The following is a 16,480-nucleotide window of genomic DNA, read 5'->3' as shown; positions in this document are numbered from 1 at the left end:
CCTACAACTGGTGAGAAATGCCATACCTTTCAGTGTCCAAATCATATTTCAACAGCCAGAATATGAAAATACATCGTGTTTGGAGGGGCGAATGAGGAAGTTCTATATTTTTTGTATAAATTATGACATGTTTACAGACAGTAGCCTATATAAATTTCTGTCTCTTCAGCAGCAACCTCTTTTCTGGAGGAAGGCTAAATTTATTTTGTTAAGCGATTTATCAGGTCTGTTGCCTTTCCTCCATTTACCAGTGAATGATATGCAAGCTGTAACCCCACTTTGACTCCCATTTCCTTTCTTCAGAGTCTAATCTTGTCCCATCAACGGCTCCAGCTGTGCCCTTTACCCCCTGAGAGGTTTGTGCTGTTGATAAAGGAGCTGGTGGCGTTAATAGGAGGCCGGCCTGCCTGCAGGATCACTGGCACAAAATCATTGCTCCCTGGTCTTTAAAAGCTTTGGTGTGTAAATGGACAAAAGTGTCTGAGATGATGCATGGGCTCTCATGCCAGGCCGCCGTGGCTGATAATGATGTTACTGTGTTGGCAAGCAGTGCAGGCTCGACCGCTGCTAAATGGCTGGACACGGGGTGACACAGGGGCTGACCAACAGTGGCCACTTTGTATCTGGCCCCGTATTTAATGAAGCTGTGAAGCTATCAAGCCACAGTTCACTGCCAGATAAGCCGCGATGTGCTGTATGCTGAATTCATCTGGTCCCGCAAAATGTAATATGGGCTACAGTAGCGGTGTGGCACAGATGGTGTGAACATATCTCCACCACATCAGCGTCCCCTACATTGCAGCGCTATATTGTACAGCATAGCAGGTGAAGAAAATAAAGGGAAGCAATCAATGGGTTTCATTCACTGAAAGTATTGTTTTTACTGCCAGTCTGGGTTTTAAATTGGACAGCTGCATGATTTTATTAGGTTCTGAGATGTGCTGTACTGGAAGCTCTGAAGCTGCGGAGCAAATAAACATTTAAACGCCATGCTACAGGCCTTGAGGGGTGCCAGGAACATCTGATGCTTAATGACTGAGCCACGGACTCTTTTTTTTTTTTTTATCTTCCACTGGCTGAATACAACGCGGTTTAATGTGTGTGTTTGCTCCGTGGTGACCATATTGACCCCATTGTTCATGACTATCATACACATTTACACATTTATTTACTACATATTTCACCTTTATTACAGTGTTGTATAACTAATTTCTTATTCTTATTTAATTTCTTTTATATTTCAGCCCAGTCCTTCAAGGAATTTTCCCAGCTGTTGAACACTGTTGAAGAGGAAAGGAGACGCTTGGTAAGAATGAAGTTTTGCTCTCCCTACACGTTTGATGCTGATCTTATATTATTTCCGAAATGGAAGAAATGCATGACAAAGCAAACAAACAAATAAACAATAAATAAATAAATAAACATACAGTATATATTAAAAAAAAAAAGTGATACACATGTAATCCCAGAGGACATCACAATAAGGTGTTCTTTGAAGCACTTATCTCAGTTGTGGTCTGTGATGGAAGACAAAATAACAGCGACTTGAGCTACAAGACGTAACACAATAAGACAATCAAAAGATTTACATGCACGGCACAAGTGAAACTGTCTTAAAGGAGAACGGTGTCACGTAGAGTTACACCCCATTTACTCCCGTCTGTGTCTAGTTTACATCTCCCCTAATCCTTCTGCAGTCCATGCTGTAGTAATTACATTTTTTTTGAACATTTAGTCATTTTCCTCGTATTTGATATGCAAACTTTATGGTATGAAGCCTTGCTTGAAATTAACTGTCGTTCCAGCTAACAGAGATGCCCCAAAAAAGAAGACATGGATATGACAATAACGTTTTTTAAGGCGATGAGTTTTTGAGGGATAACTTTCTGGCAAAGACTCCTACTTCTTTCTGTTGGTGTCAGGTGATTGACTGTAAGCAGAGCATAACGAAATGTGCACTGATGTGAAAACTCTCAACTTGGGTACAATGAAATAACGATATGTCAGAAAAATCTTGACAAAACCAAATTAAGGCTTCATATTTACTGTGATGGATTATCTCGCTCAGGCAAGTTTTATATCTGGAGAAGTTGCTTTTCATTCTGCGCTAAATGAGTAGCAGCAGATGGTTTCTTCTGAAGGGAGAAAAATGTTCCCTGAAGTCTCCAACGCTGCTGACTATTAGGACTGTAACTAACATTATTTTGACAGTTGACTAATCTTTACACTGTTTCTTTCAATTTAGCGACCAATCTAATGACTGTTTCCTTTTTAATCATGACATGAATATAATCATGAACTTCTGCTTTGAACGTTGGCATAGTGATTTTTTTTTTTTTTACCGCTCAATATCAATTAAACCTTTTTAAGTACAAAGAGAATTTTTGCTTCGAAGCACTACTCAGGTTCAAAATGATCAATCCTCCTTGACTTGGGAAGAGCATAAAAGTGAGAAATGCAAACAAATACGGTAGACAGGTGCTGAGATATTTTTTGTACACTATCTAGCAGTGCTGTTCATATATACCCTTGTGTGTATAGTAAATCTCTCTAAATATAGTCTGTGGTTCTCCACGTCACCTCGCTCTCACAGTCAGCACGGCTCTCTTGCCTTGCTATTACTGCGAGTGGGTGACATTGAACATGTCAACATGTTTCATTACATTACTCTGCCTGGAGTAGGCATGCGTTAACTAGCCAGCTAGCAAACACTTTGCAAACCCACCTGATGGCCAGACAGCAACCGCCCACTGAGATGAAGATTAGACCCACAGCAGTGGAGCCACCATTAGGAACCAGGGAGTGCCTGTCCTGCGAGTTTAGGCCTGTCTATCCCTCCAGTTTTAACTGGGGATGGATTGGGGCCCTTGTTTTTTCTTCTAAGTGGACTAGATTTAAAAATGAGTAGGGTGGAGGCAATTAACCTGTAGTCGTGAGGTTGTTGCCTGATGATTATGTCGTTTCAGATTGTGCATTCATCGGGCTCCACTGACTGTACCCATAAAGTCCAGTAGAGGGTGGAGCCCATGTGAGGTAGAATCACGGCAACCCTAGTTCTATACACTTCTATATGTGCCACTCCATTCGCTGAAGAGTGTTTATGGTCTTATATACTGTGCGAATCACACAAATTCATGCAAATTTCAGTGAGTGAGTCTGTGCATATGATTGAGAGGTTCTGTACCCATATAGTCCAGCAGAGGGGTTTATAAAACTAGGGCTACACAATCATAACCTTCCTTGGGTGGCTGTAGTGGTTCTCCACTCTCTTTGATACTTTTGCTGTCATTCTTGAAACACCTTACAAAGAAAGAAAGAAATGGACACGGTAGCAAGCTAACCAGGTTTGTCTGTCTCCAGTACAGATTATACATGGCAGTGTTAACCCTATAAAGTCATTTGTATCATATACGATACACGTTATCAAATAACACATTCTGTTTCAGTTTAATCAATACTTGACCAAATACTTGACCAAAATACTGTAACCCTAACCCTAACCTGTTGTATACCTTTGGACACTTCCACTGTTCACCCTGGACCATACCATTGGCATTTCAACTACTGTCATATATGATACACAATTGTTCATATTTCTATTTTTTTCTATATTCCTTGTTTATAGTGTCTATATTGCTAGCTGCTATTTATTATCTGTTTATAATGTAAATTTGCTTCATATTTTGCTATCCACTTTGCTACTGTAATGCTGGAAATTTCCCCACTGTGGGACTAATAAAGGAATATCTTATCTTATCTTATCTTATACAACAGAAAAATCATATGTAATAACATATTTTTTGAAAAATCTTTTTTTTTTTTTTTTTTTTTTCACATTTTGTTATAGGACTACATAAAGGGTTCAGTTTTAAAAAATTGGAATTTTCTGCCAATTCTTTCATAGTTCAGGCTTTATAGGGTTAACTTTCCAACTGAAATAATTGTTTCAGTTTTTCTGTTTATCCAGTCTAAGAGAGAGATGTGGAAATAAAAATGACCAAGTTAAATGTCAGCTTAAATCACAGACTGTTACAGGGGAGATTTTGTGAAAACTCCACATACCTGAGACTTGCGAGGCCTGTTGACTCAATATCATACTAATTTGCCGACTTGCTTGTTTTCATTTATCGAGTAGGGATCACGCCATTCATAACATAATAAAGACAATACTGACTACAAAGAGTACAAAATGAATCTCTGCTAAGATGGTAACCTCTGTGATTCGAATATAGCAATAATAGCAATCTATTGATCTCTTGATGAAGTATGATTTTCTGTGGGCACCATAGTGACTGTAGTGACGCACTCTGCTCATGTTAAGTCTTTTCCTATTTATTCCAGAATTTTTTTTCAATTTATTCTATTTATTTCCAAACTAATGACTTCTTCTGCTGCTGCTGCCAGAAATGTGAAACGTTGCACCAAGAGGATTTTTCCCAGGAAAGACCTACCGCACCTGATCAAATGTAAAAGCTGAATCATTAATGTTTTATGTTAACAATAGAGAGCAGCAAACGGACATTTCTTCATATGAAAATGTTGTATATCACTGCGCTGATCACACCCGACGCTTATCTAGACCATCCGCCACGGTTTCAAGTCGAACACACTAATGCAGGAGGATGTGACATACTAACCACTAAACACAAAGTGACACAGAGCTGGTTGGCTTTCAGTGTCCCCGGTGCCTCAAACCAGGCACTGGCATATGGTTGTGACCGTGTCTTCCTGGTGTAGCGGTGGTCATTTGATGGCTGTCTGGGATGATCATGGCAGATTTGGGCACACTGAGCTGCACAGCACTTAAGCAACACAGGTGCATTGAGAGTGCATGCTACAAACCTGAATGCATATATATTTCAAAGCATAAAATCTGGACAGGGAGCATACACAACAGGAAGAATTCTGACACCTTTTATATATTTATTTATATATTTATTTGCATATATTTATGATAGACATACAGAAAGAGGAGAATGAGAGAGACCTACAAATTTATGCAGATGTGATGTGGGGAAAAAAAAGGGGCTGATAAAAATTCATCCAATCTCAGAGAAAAAAAAAAAAATCAGGATGACAAAGCAAAGACGCAGCTGCACTGGATAACAGAAATTGAATGACACCACACTTCAATAAGGAAGAAAACTGTACAACAAAATGCACGATTGAAAAATAATGGAAGGAAAGTGAATAAATTAAAGTAGCAATTATTCATCACTGAGGCTATAAAATGTAGTGCTGATGGTCATAATATTTCATTTGGCTGTGATAGATTTAATGAAAAATGTTCATAGCACACAACCCTCTCCTCTCTATCTTCCCCATCAATGCGTTTTAATATATCTTGAAAAATATCCCTTTCTCATCTCCTCCCTTTTCTCGACCTGGTACTCCTCTGTCTTACGAAATCATAGGAAAAATTTGCTTTATGTGTTTTGCACTTGACCAGAATGTTCATGATGCAGGAATTTAAGCAAATTCAAATGTTGCACTGATTGTAAATTGCTCAGGGTAAGACTATCAGCTAAATGTCTCAAAGGTGATAAATAAATATAGTATTTTTAAAATATCCATGAAGTGAAAAATGACTTTTTATTTGGTTGTGCAGAGGTCATGCTCATGAGAAATTAGAGCTTAGAGCAGCGCCAACTGATTTGTCTTTGCTCCCTCTGTAAATGAACTGTGAGCTCTTAATGACTCACCTCTCTTGGGGGTGTAAAATTGTGATTGACATTTCATAATGAGCTTGAGGTGCTGTGTTAATTTCCAAGCATGGTTCTTAGGTAATGCATATACAAAATTCTGTCATTGTTTGGCAGGAAGCCAGCACTGTAAATTACACAACGAACATCCCCATGTCTAAACTTCCAAAACTTCCATCCATATTTACTGTGTTTAGCTTTTTTAATTAACGTCACAGTGTGACATGAATATAATACTGTTGATCTAACTCTGTCATGAATAATTAAGCATGGTGATTTCTGTGATCTTGGTCAGCTAGACACAGCAGTGAAAACCAGGTTTATTTCCCTTATTTTTACAGTATAATCTTGACTTTACACAACTCTCCGGGTGGCTAAGTAGATACCCCAGCTAGCTATTGCTGTGTAACAAGATATACATCATACAAACATGGAGAATTGGACAATTACCATTTCACAGATCCTCACTGAAAAACCCAGTAGAAACCAATGTATCTCCACAATCCAAAATAATATAGGGGGGAGTATTTGTATGCTCCTGGGGGCCAAAGGTCCCCAAAGTCCAAAAGTCCCTACTTTTTTGTAACTGAAAACAGGTCAGTGTTTCCTCAAACTTATGTTCCCTTAACAAAACAAAAAGCATAATGTCCATATCTCAGTCTTCAGAAACATTACATTTTCAGTAAACAGTAAGTGAAATGGTGTTTATGAACAAGCCGCTTCCAAATATTTGTGCTGTACAGTGTTGATAAATACCATTTCAGATATTGTTTATAATATTGTTAATGCATTTGTCCCACATACAGCTGGCTATCATTTAATCTGGTTATCTCTATCATTTGCCATTGTTTTCTGAGTAGAGATTACCACCCTGACTGTGACTCATATTCGTAATGGCCGATGTGGGAATAAGGTCATTTAACACTGTTTTCAAACCAGTCCACCTTATGTTCCCAGGGCCTTGTATTCCAGACCATGCATAATTTGAGAGTTTGCCTTGGTGTTGCCATATTATGCATATCATTACGCATTAGCAACATACACAATCCTTTGTTCCTGCAATGAAAAGGAGACTAATGTTCAGTGTCCATGTCCTCTAGTATTTTAACACAAATGCACAATCTAATAGCACATGTTCAGTAAATAGTATCTGAGATGGTGTTTGAAAGTGGTGCATGAAAAAAAAAATCCTGAGGGAATATAGAGCCTTGAGATCATAGATATACTCACATTTTCAAACTGAACAGCAAGTTATTAAGTAATTCATTTGGTATAAATCAATTGGTAATGTTATCTTGGTTTGTCTCCTTGGGGTTGCAGCCACATTTTACGCCAAGGACCCAAAGCATTTTAGTTAGACACAGAGGCATCATACAAGCCTCAACACATTTCTGATTAAGTTTGATTATAGACTAGGACTCTAAATATATTCCCTGAGTTTCACAAACACTTAGAGACCGTGCAAAAATGTGCCAACAACAGTTTATGTAACTTATACTACATATTACTGCCCAGCTATTAAAGGACTATCTGAAAACAGCCTGGATGAATCATGCTTACGATTTCACAATTCATGTAACAATGTAGTCTTTTTATTTCTCTGCATAATGACGTAATGAACTCACAAAAAAAAAAAAAATCTCAGTTGAAATGGCGTCTCCAGCTGGTGTGGCCACTGCCAATTCAGGAGGCATTTGTGATTATTCTGACAAAGGAAATGTCTCAGATTTCTCTCAGAATTGATCCTGCCCTTTCTTTAGAACTAATCCAAAGGGCATTAAAGGATGGTAAAAACACATTCAGAGCATACAAATCATTTTCCACCCCCAGTAACTCCTTATAGCACCAACTAAAAACTTTTTCAAAACTGTTTTTGAAACTAGCTCAAAGGAAGGAATAGTAGCTCATGTGTTGCTCTCAGATCTAGTTGTAGCAGTTGTTATATGAATCATAGTTGACAGAAAATAAAAACATTTTCTTGATGGCAAACTAATTGGTTAGACTTCATGTTGCATTTAAGAATATACAGTGGTCTGTGGGGATAGCTTTCCTTTTCATAACTAGCATTCATGCATTTTGTGTTAACAACAAACCATGTCCACACTACCTTCATTAGCTCCGTTTTGGATGTACCTAAACTCAGCAGAGTCACACCAGAGAAAAAACAAAGGAACTTTTGTGGGGACTCCGTCACCAGCTTCACTATTTATTTTGTCTTGTGATTTTATTATTTGACTGTCTATAATGCAGTGTTTTTTTGTTTTGTTTTTTGCTAAATAGTACAGTCAGTTCTGTGCTGATGTAATGATTTTACCTGCCTTTTATGGCAGTTTCTGACAACTGTTTTGGTGTAAGAGAAAATGTCATTTCCCAGCAGCAGGCAGTGCAGGAATTGTATTGGTCATGAGATTGTGATAGGAAAATGTAACATCTTGGATGACAGCATGCAAAGCGCAATGTGGAAATGAGGTATGTGTGATTGGCAAGTAGGTTTTTCCAAACAGTGCTACTCATGCATATTCAGCTGCTCATTAACAGCCAAATTATTGTAATTTAATGCTTAATAAACAAACGTCAGCTTGTGTAAGAATAGCCTCGTTTGGAAAATACTTAGAAAGCACTTTGCATTGAACTCTTTACACCTCTGTATCATAAAGCATCCGCTATTGTTCAGTGAATAGCCAGTGAAAAGCTCAAAGAGGAAATTCTCTGAATGTTTTCCAGCGTTAGGTGGATAAGTGCTCAAATTCTCCAGAGTCTCATCATGTGTGCATCTGGTTGGGTGAAAAAGGCAGAAAACTGCAAATGACCAGAAGGTTTAATTTTCGTCTTTGTGAAATTTGAAAGCAGTTGGTGTACAAAATTAGCGCATCTCACAGTAACACATGTTCACCAACTGTATGAAATCTTTCCTAACAAGAGAAGTACGCTATCCTCAAATCATGAAATATTGTAAAATATACCAGCGGAGACTCAACACCCCAGTATACTTAGACCACAATTGGTGCCAGATGGTGTATCTATTTGTAAACTTTGTAACTGCTAATAGATTATGGGGGACAGATGTGGCAGTCATAATCAGGCATGTTAAAAAGTAGCTTGTTAAATTGAAAGCATCACTCACACTGTGCGACTGTGAACTTTCAACAGCAGTTTTTGAAATGAAACATTGACTCCCCCATCCCCCTTACTCCAATTTCACATCTGGACTGAATCTGTGGACTAAAAATAGAAACACAGAGACTGATAAGAGTCACTGAAACCCAGAAATCCTAAAGCCGATACAGAGGAAACTTGTCTCAAATTTACCCCACTCCGTTAACATATATCTGAGGTGTCACTGTTGTTTGGGATTGAATCTTGCCAGTAGCCTGATTTTTGCAGGCCTTTTCAACCGTGAAGTGTTTTATTGTCTGTTGGCTTGGCGGGAGGCCAGGCCTGAAATCTTTGTGCTTGTGCACTTAGTGATTGGCTTGCCAGCTACCCAAGTGTGTTATTCCATGGGAAGACTTATCAAAGTCCTTCTTTTTAAAGAGATTCCTGGTATAATTCCCCTGCTGATAACCCTTTCAGCAGCAAAAAAAAAAAGAAAAAAAGAAAGAGAAAGTGTCTCCGGTTCTGCATGGTTTGAGAAGGTTCAGCGCTGCTGAACTTGGATGGCATTTAGGAGTGGAAGGGCGCTGCCCTGATGTTGCGGCTTTTGCAGTGATGATCATATTCCTCTGGGAGACAGCCTTTTGTAGCTGTGGTGGAAAATAGATTTCCCTTTCCTGTTTTGTTTTGTTTTCCACTGAAAGAGAGCCACAAAACTTTTCAGGTGTAGCTTTATACATTCAACATTTATTAAAGATATATCTTGTATGTCTGAGTTTGACAGTTCAGTTGAACACATTTTAAATAGCTTTTTCCTTTAAAAAAAGAGAGAAAGAAATAAAAAAAAATACTGACAATTTTGTCATTGTTATAAATTCTGAAATATTGCATAATGAAACTCCAAACACAGTAGATTGTATTTACTATTAAAAGGTAACATGGTTCACTTGCACTAATGCTGCTCTTGCCATATAATGTAACAGTAAACTAAGAAGTGAGTGGTATACACCGGTTTTAAGCTCCACACTGCAGTTCATGGTGATGGCAGCTCAGTGATATAACTAAACATGGTGTCGGTGAAAAACAGCAGGGTATATCCCCGAAACGACAAGTTTGGCCTGCTTTTTGCTGACATTAACATTAACACTGTCTCATTCACATAATGGCGGCACTATAAGAAAGGTCATGGGGTCACCAAAATCAGCATGGTTCTTCCTCTAGGGGTCATGGATGTGTAGAGCTCCTTTGAAAAGATTCAAATAAGCGGTTTTTGGGTTATCGCATTCACAGCCAGGCATACATATCCTCCACACAACTGTGTTGATGTTGGTGAATGCTGTGAACCTACAAGTTAGGATCCTATTTGTGCCTATTTAACAATTCAAGATAGAAATAAATGATGGATTATGAATAAATGTTGTTCGAAAAGGTAAATGTTTAAATATCACGGAGGCTGTATTGCACTGCCTAACGTAGATTGCAACACAAACTGTGCTAAAATTACAGTCCTAGTTAGCTAAACAGCCTCTAGGAAAGTCCAATATCCCATTGTTCTGCATATCAGTGTTATTAATTTATATTACCAGCAGCAGAGTTTCTTCTTTTGGCAGTGCAGGGTTACTGTGTCACTCAGTTGAAAGGGCATGACAAACCGTCTCCGTTCTTTAAAGCCATTGCTCAAAGTTTTGTTTCACAGCATAGCAATACTCAGCAAGCCATAGCGCCCTCGTTTTTTCTCGGTAATAAGTGCAAGATTCATCATTTTGTAATTCCCCTCTTGCTCTTCCATGAGATGCTAAAAACAACAAAAGCCCTCTCAGTCCCATAAGTGCTTATTTGCTTCACTGTGTCGCATTTATTTCCCATGTTGAGATTTTCCTTTGGTTTACATTTTACTCAACAGCGTTTTAAACATGTACAATTACATATAATTTGTCTTTGCCACAGAATTGAAACCAAATGCCATGAAGTTCCCGTCTTTGTGCAGAATGAGCCGCATGCTGCTGCTGTTTTCTCGGTATTTGACAGTACAGTACCCGGGCTGTGTGGGCACCTTTGTACGCCGGCCCTATGAGCCGAGGAATGTCGGACTGACCCTGAAACGCCAGTGCAAAATAAAGGCAGCCATTGTTCCTAATATCATCCATGGTGGCTTGTTTAATGAAACTCTGAAAAAGTATTTTGAGCTGACAAAATCAAACCTTTGTGGTGCCCACTCTACGGCTGAAATGAACTTCCAGCAGTTGTTTATTGAGTGATACTTGGCTCATGCTAAGTATTGACCTCAATAATGGATTGCACTGAGAGTCGAAGCATTTACTTTAACCACCGACGGCTTTCTCTCTCTCTCTCTCTCTCTCTCCCTCACACGCACACACACACACACAACATACACACAGACATACACATACCTATTATTTGTTATTCAACAGTTTGGGGAATAGATTGAAATGCAGAAATAAATATAACCCTTTTTATATTATTTTACAAATGCAAAAAGAGACATTTTCTCTAAATAAGAATCCGTTTTCAGGAAATATCTTTATTGTATATGTATGGAGGATTTAGTAGCAGATTTTCATGCTATTTTGAGCTTTATCTAACCTCCTCTACAGCGCTCGCACACCTTCGTACTTTCTTTCCCAAAGAACCCCTTAGAGATGATGAACACCTCAAACAAAGAACAAGACGTCATCTCCTCTAATGCAAAGATACTCTCTTCAAACCGTGTCATTTCAAAGAAGCAAAGCCACGCCGGCTCAGTCTGTCGGTGATATCTCCAGATCATAGGTTGATTGAGACAAACCAAGCGTGGAGCTCTGATAGAGGCTGATAAAGTTCTCAGTTTTAAAGCTTGCTGTATTCTGGCTGCTCCCTCTATGCTGCAGTGATCCCTTTCCCTTTCACTGCTCCCGTTTTATGTGTGCTCTGTGCTCGCATGTGTCACTGCAGTCTAGTCGGTTATAAGGTCGCAAATGTTGAGGATGGGAAACATTTTCTCTTCTGATGCAAACGGTCAGCCTTTTCTTGAAGTGCGTGGGGTGCAAAGGAGGCATTTAGACACTGGGAGAGCCGTTTGCTGACATAATGTACTTCCTGTCGCTCCTCTGCGCTGAGGAGGAATGGGATCCCACAGAGCCACGGGTGCTGAAATACCTCCCCACGCCGAGAATTTTTATGTTCCAATATATCAGAATGAAAGTTCACCAAGTATGCATTAATTAATGAATGAAACATGGCAGTTAAACATCTATGTTATTTCAGCAGAAAATTTAACTACAGCTCACTCAAGGTGCTCCGTAAACTCTGCCTGCCTGCTTTACTAACTCACTGACAGCTTGCTACATTTTTTAACATCCAGTTTAATATTTCATGATAACAGTAGTGTTGGTGTTTGAAATGTTTAGTTTCAGGGCATCGGGACTGCATTGTTCATACAGCCTTATTTTTACATTGCCTCCACCGTATAATCTGGGCCACTCACACTACAGAATGACAGCGAACCTTTCTGTTTTGACACTCAGGTAACATGAGAAAATTATAATCCTATTTTTAGACTGCCCCACTGTCATATCCCCCTGCCGAGCTCATATTTAATGCACGGCTTCTCAAGCTTGATGCTAATCTGTTCACAGTAACACAAACTATGCTAGTAAACCACATAAATTTCTGAATGATTAGGTAATGTTAACAAAGCCTGGAAGCGGATCCAAAGGGAAGACGAGACTGAGCCCAGTGCAGATCAAGTCCTAGACAAACCAAGACCAAAAGAGGCAATAAACAGCGCACACATGTTTTTCCACATTTAAAAGTAATGCTTATAATGGTGCGCAGAGATGTAGATCTACCATCAGGAGCTCAGCACTATGCATTTCTACAATCAACTCATCAGTGCCAAGAACTGACTAATTGGGAAAGTGTACTTTCAGGTGGATAATGGCAAAGCTAAAGGAAGTGACACGCAGCGCTGATCATGAACAAACATAGACGACACGAAGAGGAAAATGCTTCAAAGTTGTGCTGCGTGAGGCTTCAGTGCCTGTGATTGGACTATAGTATGAAAACAGTCTCAGTCTACTGTTTTAATTAAATTTACCTTTCTGCATCCAGCTCCCTCTTGCTTATACATCTCTTCTCCTCAAAAGTTCATAAAACTTTACATTAAAAAAGTATTCAGTACTGGGGTGCCGCCAGGTATTTTGGGCCCCATGAAACAAAAAAAACAAAAAACAAAAAAACAAAAAAAAAAAAAAAAATATATATATATATATATATATATATATATATATATTTACTCGATGATGGTTTAATAATTTTATATTAGTTTTTACCTATTTTTTGGGGCCCCTGTCAGGCAAGGGCCCTTGGAATTGTCCTAACTTTTCCCCCATATACGGCGCCCCTGGCTGTTAAAATGCTACACATGATAAGTGAACACCAGGTAAAAAAAAAAAACAAGCACAGTAACCATCACTCCTAAACTGCTACCCCACTGTTGATATGTCCTTCAGTACCAATGAGATGTCAGGGCTCCAGCGCGAAATACGATGATGTCATCCTGATCCGTAGGTGAGGATGAGCACACATGGGAGGATGGGCACCTATCTACTGCACTGGCTGCCCTTATAACTTGGCTTTGCAGTTTGGATTCACAGGGTAATAATATGCACTAGACTGTACCACAAGTCACTAAGCTGAATATAAACAACAGAGTATTCTCCAGAGAGTCCCAAATCAGCTGCCTACTCCATTCCAGTGGTGGCTTCATGTCCTTGTTTGACATCTACACTGATGTGAAATGCATAGGGCACATGTGTCAACTGTGCTCCCTCACTATTCAGTGACTGCATCTGTAAAAGCCTTGCGGTTTTATCATGTAATAAAAGTAAGATGAGTATGACTTGTCAGCTTGCTCCAGGTGACAGGGCTGCACTAGATAAAGATTTAGCTCTGCAGTGAGTTTGGTACCCCCGACTCCCCCAGCCACCCCCCACACACACACACACACACAGCCTCTCCCCCACTCGCACACTCCAGACAACCTACAGACACAGGGGAATTAAACACACAGCGGTTACACTGCCTATTTTAATAAATCACATCATCTGTATTAAATTGGTCATATTATTCTATCATTATTATGAAGGCGATAATATTTAGTATGCATTCAACACATTAATGAGATTATGGAGGCTTTAATGTGTGATGCAAATTTTCTGTTTTTGTTGTTTTTGGTGCAACTGTTGGTCATACTTTTTATTTGGTGCTACCGGCTCACATTAGCAGCTCAAGACAAAGACGTTCAGTGCAGATATCTGGCACTCAGACAGCGTTTATCTTGTGAGGAAAACACATACCCAGACCGTCCCACTCGGAAACTCTGCAAGCAGTACCTATTAACATTCCACAGCGACACTTGTTGGCTACTCAGTAATGGAATGAAATTTACGCCTGAGCGGTTTATTGGCACAATGGCCCGCTCAAGTCCACTTGTATTTTAGTCTCAAAGGCAGTTCAGTTTCATGTCTCAAGTTGAAAATTCACACACAAAAATGAAAGTTTGCTAAGGTCAAAACTTGGTAATGCAAGAATGGCATTCTGCACATCCGAATCAACAAATTATTGTTGCATTGCAAGTTCCTGGTTCCTAGTCTCAAGATAATGGTAAGGTGGACATTGTTTCAATATATAACTGACTGAAATGAGCTAAAACCTTTCAAAGAGCTCAACTCTTAACTCTAAACTAATCCATTTGCTTCACTATACCTGCAAACTACACCCTAAAAGTTGGTACCAACCAGTAATTATCAGCAGCACACCTGGTTGTGTGTCAGTGTATAGATGAATTACGCATGGTTTTGAATCATACATACATATAAAATAATGGAATTTTTAAAATGATGATAGTAGTGCTCCAGGTTTATCAGCATTTGTCAATTCTAAATATTGTTTCCCCTCATAGGCCTTGCTTTCACACACTTTTAAACACTTGAATGGATTACTAAACTGTCAGCATAAAACAATAAAACACCTACTTGTCAAGGCCCAGTTGCTGTTTTCCAGGGCTCTGTTTGCAGCCAGAAGCCAGAGTTTTTGTTTGATTGTTGTTGGATGTTGCACGCAGGATTACAATTACAATACAAAGACAAAAGGATGCTTTTACAGTCAAACAATAGATGAACGTGGTGACCAAACAAGCTTGTATAGCACTTGTCAGGACCGGTGTGTGTGCATGTGGGTACTTGTAAATGCTACATAGTGGAGACTGGAATGCATTTTTAACCAACAGAGTGGGGACATTTTTAGGAAGTGAGGATATTTTGGCCAGTCCCCACAACTGCAAAGGCAAATTCTGGCTTATTGCTTAAGTTATGGGTTTACTAAGTTCAACATGATTACCATTACAGAAGAACCAGAAGCACAAAAGACAGACTGACAAACAACAAAAATCTAGGAGCAAATGGAAGCTGGAGTTTACGTGGTGATAATATCACACATCTAAGGATGTAATGTACTGCGGTGTGTGCCGCCATTTTCCTCAACTAGCCAAGGAGACTAGCTCGTCTTTCATGGGAAACAGTGCCTTCAGGAAACGCCACATCACAGGTCATGAGTAAAGAGGACAACACATGCGGTGCATAGCTGCACACCCTGCAGTTCCATCACCTGAAAATACACCCATGGAGAGACACATACCTCAAATGAGGTATGGACAGCGGGAGAAAATGAAGTGACACCAAAAATGTACCTTGGCCACCAAATTTAGGGGCTTGGTGGCCTGTGGGGCCAATATTCTGTGGAAGTCATTTGAGGTATTAGGTCATTTCAAGGACCAGGAGATAAGTGCATAAGAAATTAATGAATGTTAAAATGAAAATATGTGTTTACTACTGCATAGATTAACATAGACCTACATACTGTTTCCAATCAGCCAGAGCAGTTCACAGCTGAATGCTACCATGATCATATTTTATACCCTACAGGCAAACAAACTGATCCCTGGGAACTGAATGTTACATAGACAACCAAAATGCACTGTAATGCCACGACTGAGTCAGAAAAAACACTTTGCAATGGAGGTATTTGCAAATAAACAACTTGATTTGTCAAAAAGAGGTGATTTGGCAGTGTTTTATGATGCCGTAAAGCACAGCTGATGTGTGTTATGCTAAAAAATGGTGACCTTGGAGACGGTTTACCATCCTCTCTCCTGTGGTTTATGCTTATGATTGCATCGTGTGCTCAAGGCAGCATATACTGTACATGCTGGAAAAGTTGTTAAAAAAGTTGTAATACACTCAAGATTTTTTTCCCTGTGGGTGTCAAAACTATTTAGAGTATTCATACACACACACACCCACCCCCCCCCACACACACACACACACATATACAGTATAGATAGATAGATGGATAGATAGATGAATGGATGGATAGACAGAGATAGAGATTTTTTTTTTTTTTTTTGACAGGTGTCAAATAAAAATCTCAGTTGTTGCACTTTGCACTTTTTAATTTGGCCAGGCCTTTGTGGCATTCTAATTTGTCTCTGGAAATTAACCTCTGAGCTACGATTTGATCTGTTTGATATTTGGACTGGTAAGAGCAGGAGCGAGGGAAAATACAGCGCATTGACATTCCTCCCCCTATCTGGTAATGAAATTGCTCAGCGCTATTGCATCCTTTCA

The 16,480-nt window shown here is 39.3% G+C and overlaps 1 protein-coding gene across 4 annotated transcripts in view; it reads left to right on the top strand.

The window, feature by feature from the left end:
* arhgap42b (Rho GTPase activating protein 42b) overlaps positions 1–16,480 on the top strand; it is a 73,911-nt gene that overhangs the window by 26,950 nt on the left and 30,481 nt on the right. For all 4 annotated transcript variants that reach the window (XM_030066802.1, XM_030066804.1, XM_030066803.1 and 1 more), the window contains exon 3: positions 1,245–1,306. In XM_030066802.1, coding sequence (XP_029922662.1) covers positions 1,245–1,306 — 62 coding nt within the window. The remainder of the gene's footprint in view (positions 1–1,244; positions 1,307–16,480) is intronic.

This window comes from Myripristis murdjan, chromosome 13, assembly GCF_902150065.1.
Source record: "Myripristis murdjan chromosome 13, fMyrMur1.1, whole genome shotgun sequence".
In the NCBI taxonomy this organism is placed as follows: Eukaryota; Metazoa; Chordata; class Actinopteri; order Holocentriformes; family Holocentridae; genus Myripristis; species Myripristis murdjan.
The sequence above is the reverse complement of the archived record's forward strand: the minus strand, read 5'-3'. Positions and strand labels throughout refer to the sequence as shown.